Raw genomic sequence first — 8,613 nt, forward strand, 5'->3', positions numbered from 1 at the left:
TAATTAAGATATTATAAAACCGTCAAACTAATGAATTTACTTATCCAGTAGAACTTTCCTATAGTCATAATGTTGAAACTAATTAAATTTATTATTATAAGGAGGTTATAACTTCATAGAGGTGTAATTATAAGAATTATTGTTTTAATTAAAAAATTATTGATTTGATTTTTTATTTTTAATTCATGTTTTAGTAGTATTAAGATTTTAATTCATTGTTTTAGTAGCATTAGGATAGTATGAAAATGAATATTAAAGAGTCATTACAAAATTGAGTGATCAACACGACAACTTCACTACACTAATCAAATGGATATTAATATTTTTCTTAATCATCCAAATGAGCAACAAGTCGCGTATGCTTTAACTGAAAAAGAAATCATTACTGGAATTAAACAAAAAGAGGAAGGAGATAATCCTGAATATGAATATAGTACGGAAATACCAAATGTTTTGTGCCAAGAAGCTCCAAATATGCAGTTAAAAATATTTTAGCTTCAACAAAAAGATGTCCATGTTGACAACTTATTACGTATCCGCAAGATAAAAGATATAATAACAACTCTAAAGCATAAATAAATTATTGTCTCAAACAACTTTAAATAAATATTTTATTTTATTTTAAATATTTAATGTAACATAACATATATGTTTTTATAATATATATACAATTATTACATATAGAAGCAAGTTCTTTAAGACGAGACTTAAAAAAATTATAATTTATTATAATTTAAAATTTATTTTTATTTATAAATAGCCAAAGTTTGAATCAAAACTTTTTGGCTTCGTTTATTTCGCATTTGAGAATACTATTATTAGTATTCCCAAAAAAGTTAAACAGTAAGGCTTCGTTTGGTTCAAAATTTGGAGGTTTTGAGAAAAGATTTTTTTAAAAAGTTAAAAAAAAGTTGAATTGGGCGGGTATTACGATGTAGGATTTATAAATTAATAAAATACCCTTTATGTTTGTTTTTTTACAAAATACCCCCTATAATAAAACATTAAAAGTTAACAAAAACACCCCCAACCCACCCTCAAATACCCCCAGCCGGCCACCACCACCGGAGGTGGCCGGAGTAGCCTTATCGGCTCATGACCGGCTGGATCTTGCCGGTCATGAGCCGATATGGCCTTTTCCGGCCAGATCCACGGTGGATCTGGCCAGCAAAGGCCAGATCTACGGCCAGATTTGGTCGTATTTGCTCTCAACGACGGCCAACAAACGGTTGTCATTGATGGTCAACGACGACCGTTTGTTGATCGTCGTGACCGACTGTTACGGCCAAAGATCTGGCCTTTTCCGGCCAGATCCACCGTGGATCTGGCCGGAAAAGGCTAGATCGGTGCACTACTGGCCAGATTCAGCCGGTAGTGCGCCATCCTACCAAATTCTGGCCATTTTCCGGCAGTGGTGGCCAGAATCTGGTAAATGTGGATTGTTAGGGTGTTTTTGTAATTTTTAAAAAAATATTTAGGGGTATTTAATTAAATTAACAAATTTAGAGGGTTTAAAAAAAATTGAATAATATTGAAAATAGTATTCCCAAAAATGAGAGTTTTTGGGTATTTTACTGTTTAACTTTTTTGGGAATACTAAGAGTAGTATTCCCAATCTTGAACCAAACGAAGCCTAAAATGTCATTATTCCCAAAATATTATTCTATATTTTTTAAGTTCTTTTAAACCTCATAAATTTGTTAATTTAACTAAACACCCTCAAATATTTTTTTTAGAAATTACAAAAATACTCCGACCACCCTCCGGCGGTAGTCATCGACTGTCCATATTTAATGAGTAGGTTAGGGGTATTTTTGTTAACTTTTAATATTTTATTATAGAGGAGTTTAGTAAATAAATAAACATAAGAGATATTTTTGTTAATTTCTAAATCCTATATCGTAATACCTATCTAATTTAACTTTTTTTTAAAGATTATTCTAAAAACTATAAGATAATATAGCAAACGGAGCCCAAGTTGGATGCAGAAAATAGAGAATTATTGAATATAGGAATATTACATAGCCATCAGCCATGAGCCGAAAAATGCTGCTGATTGGCTAATTAAGTTCAACGTCATTAGTTCTAATTCTAACTAAAGGTTAGGTACAGCTCAAATAAGACTCTCAGTCTGTCACTCGTCCCCCAAGCCAACTACCATTCTCACGAAGACGAAGCGACTGATTGGTGAATTTCAGTTCCTCACTCTCCTCTTCATGGACTCTGACCATTTTCGACAGAGACGCCAAGGTGTGTTATCTTTATTTTACCCGTTGAATTAAAGTTAGGGTTAGGGCTTTAATTTTATCCAATTCTCAATTTCTTTAATCCTTATCTGCTTTCGCTCTCTAGAATGGCGGAGCCAGATCACAGTTCAGCTTCTACTTCGGGATCTTCCACCAATAGAGACTCTTCAGGTGCAGGCGCTGCTTCATTGTCTCCTTCTTTGAATTCATCACCAGTGAGTGAAGAAGAGGAAACTCATCATAATCATGATCATGATCCTCATCGATCTGGACAGCCAGAACTAGAGCATCAGAATTTTGGATTTGCTTATCGAGGAAACTTTTCAGCTTTCGATGATGCATCGACAGTTATTAGTGATGACACTTGGTCTTGCATAATCGTTGTCCTCACTTTTTGGTTCTTCGGTTAGTATGTTTTTATTTTGTCTTTTATTTGATGCAATTGTTCGATTTGGTCCTGGTTACTGTTTCTTTTTTTTTTTTTTTATTTATTGTGTAATTTTACATTTCTGTTACATAATTTGACCAGCAATTGCTGGATTTTTTCCCCGTTTGTTAAATTATGACCTGCTCATTTGGTTATTCTTGTAAGTTGTAAGTTTATGTGGTCTGATTATTATAATGAGGATTGAATTTACATATTGCAGTCTCAATGACTCTAATCCTGGGAGTTTATGGTGCGGCAAATGTAAGGCTTGGTCCTAATGCATCCATTCTGATACGACCCAACCCCTTTTTTGTGCAGACCATCAAGGTCAGCGGCAACTTTTTGTAGCCTCTCTAGTGATGCAAGTTTTTGATGTTGTGGTGGTGATTTACGTTGGTTTATGTGATCAGGTGGAAGAGTTAGAAGGGACAAAACCTGGACCTCAGCTATATGGGTTTTATAATTCTCCACCTCTTGATGTAGTAACTACTTGGTCCGAAAGTTATGGTGTCTCTGTACCAGCTGATTCTCACAAGGCAAGTTTGATTTTGGATAATGCCATGTTACTGTTTTGCCTCAATGATGCTTTGTATTTGTTCTTGAAATTTTAGAATTTAGATGTTCAACTTGTATTTTTCTGTCACCAGGAGTGGATTCATTTCCTAAATGAAGGGTCTCAAATTAACATTACATACAGTGTAAAGTCTCCAAGCTCCTCTGTTTTCCTCATAATTGCCCAAGGTATGCTTAAATCTTTAGTAGAATACTTTGCAATTATTAATTTTTTTTTTTTTTTTTTAATAAATCTTTTTGCTCTTCAATAAGTTTTTGTATAAATGCTACTAGAGTATCAACAGAAGCGTGATGGACCCATGCAATTCTAAGTGTGTTTATAAAAATAGAGACCATCATAACAACTAACATTACAACATTAAGCCATCATTTACGGTATTGGCGTATTGCATATCTTTAATTTTACTCTCTTTAATAAGGATATATTTTGACTCAAGATGCTATGTTATAAATCACAGAGCCATATGAGTGAAGCCAGGCTTGAGGAAATACTTAGTAAATGATGTCATATTTTTGGCTTTACTCATAAGTCCTGATGATGTATTATTGATTTTGTGGAACTGATAACATGAATCGGCCTCTTAAAAACAGCTAACACCTGGGAATAACATAGATGTAATAATTGTAATTTTTTTTTCAAGATGTCTCATAATTTGTAATTCTCTCAGGTGCCATGCACTTGCATTTTCTGTATTTTTGTTTTCAAAAATGAATTGAAGTGAAAATAAGAAATTTAATTTTGTATTTTTAAAATTTGAAAACGTGTTCACTATCATTTTATGAAAGCGATATCGAAAACTGAAATGGAGGAAACACATTCCCTGACTATATCTAAAGAACTCGTTTTATGAACAATGATAATTTTTCATTGTTAAGCTATTTAAAATTAAAAAAAAAAAAAAAAAAAAATTTGAACATGATTAAATTAATTTACGTTAAGCTTGTTACATGTTAATCATGTTAAGAATACATAAACGTAAAGTTAGGAAAGAAAATCAATGAATTAAATGTTAAAAGATCAAAATGTTATAAATGAAAGTTATAGTTTTACATATATAATTATATAATAAGGCAATCATAATTTATTATAAAAAATCAGTAATGTAAATTTTACGTATTTGATTTTTATTTTTGTTTCGCATAGAGTGCTAAAAGAAAATTGAAAAAAAAAAATATAAAATTCTCTGAAAATTATAATAATATTTATGACAATTACCAAATATCAATTGGTCAATATGTTTATGTATTAATTGTTATTCTTGTAGAATATTTCGTACAAATTTTATGTTAGAGAAGCAGTTAACATGTGTTAAAAATCTTTTTCATCTTATCAATTTTTAGGCAAACATTCCCTTTCATGAGTTTGGAGTAGAGAAAACAACAGTTGTTTTGTGTGTTTCTAACTTTAATGCTTTGAAAGAAAATCCATTCTATTTTGCATTTTAGAAACAAAAACACAAACTGGTTAGTCAACAAAGAATCCACGTTTTCAAAGAAAAAAAAAAACTAAGAAAATTGGAACTGAAAACGGGAACAAACAGTCCCTTACTTTCTGATTATAAGAAATTATATAGGAGTGCTAGACATGAATGTGTTAGTGGATGCATTTATCTCTATTCTTCTCAAAATTTACTTAGTTATGAAAATTTCAACTGCATTATGTAATTTGTCTATACTCTTTTTTATTTACTTATAACATTTGTGCATTTTATCTCATTATTCTGAAGCTGGCACATTGCAGGAAATGAAGGCCTGGCTCAATGGCTTGAGGACCCAACATATCCCAACACCACCCTATCATGGAACGTTATCCGTGGTGAGATAGAAGTGAAAAACATGTAATTTTTGCTGGTATACATCATTTTTTCTGATGTTAGCCTTTGATTCCTCACAGGAAGTGGTGTGATCCATCAGTACATATACTCATCTTCAAGTTACTATGTTGCAGTGGGTAACTTGAACTCAGAGGAGGTGGAGGTAAATGGGCAAAACGTGACCTATTTTAGCAATTTACTCATTCTAATTGGCTTTTGCAGAAACTTTAGGATAATTTGATCCAAAATTATATCATTTATTTTATATCATCTTGGCAGATGAAAATCCTTGTGGTGCTTAATCCTTTGCTTCTTCCGAAGTAATATATTTGTTATTGGTTGACACTTGATGCATATAATCAGATTTCACCAATACAAAAATACTTAACAGTTAACAGACCAAGTTTTCTTAATGGCCTTTTATCTTTGATAAAATAATAATTGAACTCTTGATGACTTCTCATCCTCGCCTGTTTATTTTATTCATTTTTGTTCATCCTTATGTCTACAGGTGCAATTAAACCTAGGAATAAGGGGTTTCCTGTATAATACAAGTGAAGCTTATTACAAGTGTACTTTCATTCAGGGCCTGTGTAGTTTGAGTGTTTTGTTTCCCAAGGGAAACAATATTGTCTTAACCTCTCCGGGTATGGAACAGGTAAGTTTATTAGTTTCTCGGACAGTTACTCACACTTGTAAATTTTCTTTCTTTCCCCTTTTCTGCTAAACTAAGTTAATAAAACTGTTTAGAAAAACGAATTACTAGTTGAGCTGTTAAACCTACAAATCTAACTTTCATATCTTTAGGGATCTGGAGGAATTCTAATGCTTATGTGGATTTGTTGTAGTACAATGAACTGTCTGCCCTGTTTGGCATTACTACCCGGATGTGCCTTGAGGCTTATAAAATAACAATTACCTACCTGTCAGATTTATTTGGTGTTAATCAGAGCAGTAACTTCACCTTTTTTGTTCTCAGCTTGTTTAGGATTCCTAAAGCAATAAATTTATTATCTGTGAAAACTACTCTGAATTTAGCACCTTTCTCTTCATGGTGGTTTAATTTATAGTGAAAAGGTGGTAGAAATGGAAATGTGGTGTTGGTGGAACTGGAATGAAGTTCATGGAAATTTGGATGAAACCCCATGTTGATGGTAGATGTAAGGGCAATGGTCAAGGAAGCAGAATCATTCCAATTTTTTAATCTGGGGTGGAAATGATGTGTATTTTTTTTTTTTTTTTTTGGTGTTGTATGGATTTTTTAGACGTCAACAATTTGGCATTGGATGATCAACTCAGTTTCTTGTTGTTGAACATCTGCATAAGTTAAATATTAGGCAAGGATAGTCAATGTCCAAAATTGTGAAAGAAGCAATCTTCCATTAGAAAGAAAGTAACATATAACCAAGGGAGGAAAGGACTCTATAGCTAACATCTAAGACAATTGGTTGACTTTATTTTGTAGACCTGATAGAAGGTTTTTGAGATTATGCTAAACCTCAAGGGAGGTTAGTATTACAGAACTTTTAAAATTGAAATGAGTAATAAAGAAGAGATTACTATGGGATACCTGTAAAGTTAGGTTTTTTAGTTCTGGTTTCATGCTAAAGATCTTGGTAAAATATATTCTGACCATGCCCTCTATATTGATTATGCTTCTATTCCTAATTTTTGGGGTTGTTTACATATTTGTGGTATTTTGGCTGCTTCAGAGCACAACCAGTGAGGATTGGTACGTTAGAGTTTCATATGGACCGAGATGGCTTACATATGTTGTTGGCATAGGTATATATCTACTGTTTCTTCTAATAACATTCATTTTTATACAATTTTTTTTTTTTTTTTTTTTTAACCTTTTCTTCTATTCCTGCTTGTAGGTGGAATGACCTTGCTCATGTTGGTGGCCTTCAACTTTTTAAACAAATTCCGATTTACACGTGAAGATGGAGCAGGAATTCGATATGGGAATATTGAATCTGCCAGAGCACCTTTGCTTTCATACAAAGATGATGATCTCTCAAGTTGGGGTTCATCTTATGATTCTGTCTCAAATGATGAGCAGGATCTTGAAGAGTTTCTGGCTACTTCTGGCCTTGAAGGGAAGTCAATAAGAGATGGTGAAAACGGTAATAATACTCGCCGTCTTTGTGCGATTTGCTTTGATGCACCAAGGGACTGTTTCTTCCTCCCATGTGGGCATTGTGTAGCTTGTTTTGAATGTGGAACAAGGTAACCACTCCCTGACCTTACATTTACATCAAATTAGTTTCTTTAAACTGTTCCATCCTTGACATGGACCAGATTTAGATTGCATATGAGTTAGTAGTGTTTTTGGTGCCAATTATTCTGTTACCCCATGAGGACAAACCTTGAAATGGCTCTAGGTTTCCCCATTTAAGTTAATCGTTAGCATGTTATGTACAGTTCAAATACAGGATAATATACATATGAGACATTATAGACTTCTTCTCTAAAGAATGTATCTGAATATTGGAATGACAATGTTGCTTATCTTGTAAAATTACTTGGCTAAATGTTTTGTTAATTTTTCTACAGGATAGCAGAGGCTGCTGGTACATGTCCTGTTTGTCGGAGGAATATGAAGAAGGTTAGGAAGATTTTTACGGTGTAAGAGATATGCAGCTCTTTGATATGCCTGTAGATTCTAGTTGAATAACTTGCAGCCAGATTATCTTGTCTATATCATTGCCTCTTGTCAATGTATATCATCTCAAATTCATACATGGTCTAAAAGCATAGACTTCAGAGGAATGCCCATTGTTATTTTTTTTTTTTTTTTTTTTTTGTTTCCAGGTGGCTTTCCTCTGTGTAATACCATTAATGCACATTTTTGGATCTGTATTTGAAAAGTAAAATGTAGCTTTATCTTCTTTGCTTTCATTTGATGATCAAACAAAGCATTCGTCGTAGTGCTGGAGCTCTACTGTTCATATTACGGCAAAAGAAAAAGATTGAGATCCACTTACGCGGCCTTAAGAGAAAAAACAAAGCAACTCAATGCAAAGAAATGGTTGTATGAACTCTAGTGGTTATGATCCTGGAAAATTTGATTAATTTTATCATAATCTATACTATTTTACAAGTTTTTTAACATACTAACCTAGATCACTCTATAATAAAATTTTTTATCCTAGATTACTCTAATAATATTTGTTCGTCGGAGTAAGACAGGGGAGGCGGTGAAGTGATGATTATATATTCATAATTAATTCAGTCTTTAGACGGAAAAGAAAAATGATGAATGTATGTGCATGTGCCGAAGGTAATAATTAAAGTGAAGGAGAACAAAAATTCGATTTCGTTTTGAATTATGATAAAGACAGTCAAAAACGCAAGTTTCTCCAAACACCACCCCAAGTAAAAATACCAAGCCACCTTGAATTAATTAATTAATAATAATAAAATGAAGACAAGTGGAAGACGCCTTTCTCAAAGCGAAGTGGGGTAATCAAGATTGGTAACGAGTGGCCCCCTTCACTGCCCTCTTTGCAGCCTCTAAATATACATCATAAAATCAACTTTTTTTTTTTTT

The 8,613-nt window shown here is 32.9% G+C and overlaps 1 protein-coding gene across 1 annotated transcript; it reads left to right on the forward strand.

Annotated features, from left to right (window-relative positions):
- The first annotated feature begins 2,353 nt into the window (after positions 1-2,353).
- Positions 2,354-7,961, forward strand: LOC116115166 (E3 ubiquitin-protein ligase APD2). Its single transcript, XM_031401329.1, has 10 exons — positions 2,354-2,651; positions 2,894-3,000; positions 3,084-3,209; positions 3,321-3,414; positions 4,988-5,062; positions 5,141-5,223; positions 5,572-5,718; positions 6,773-6,845; positions 6,938-7,289; positions 7,617-7,961. The coding sequence occupies exons 1-10, from the start codon at positions 2,354-2,356 to the stop codon at positions 7,690-7,692; spliced, it is 1,431 nt and encodes a 476-aa protein (XP_031257189.1). The 3' UTR covers positions 7,693-7,961.
- The last annotated feature ends 652 nt before the right edge of the window (positions 7,962-8,613 follow it).

The sequence above is a fragment of the Pistacia vera genome, unplaced genomic scaffold (genome assembly GCF_008641045.1).
Source record: "Pistacia vera cultivar Batoury unplaced genomic scaffold, PisVer_v2 Contig732, whole genome shotgun sequence".
Lineage (NCBI taxonomy): Eukaryota > Viridiplantae > Streptophyta > Magnoliopsida > Sapindales > Anacardiaceae > Pistacia > Pistacia vera.

Coding starts and splice junctions, on each gene's coding strand:
- LOC116115166 (XM_031401329.1), top strand. CDS start 2,354: ATGGCGGAGCCAGATCACAGTTCAGCTTCTACTTCGGGATCTTCCACC. Junction 3,415..4,987: donor TTTCCTCATAATTGCCCAAG/GTATGCTTAAAT, acceptor GGCACATTGCAG/GAAATGAAGGCCTGGCTCAA. Junction 5,224..5,571: donor TGAACTCAGAGGAGGTGGAG/GTAAATGGGCAA, acceptor TTATGTCTACAG/GTGCAATTAAACCTAGGAAT.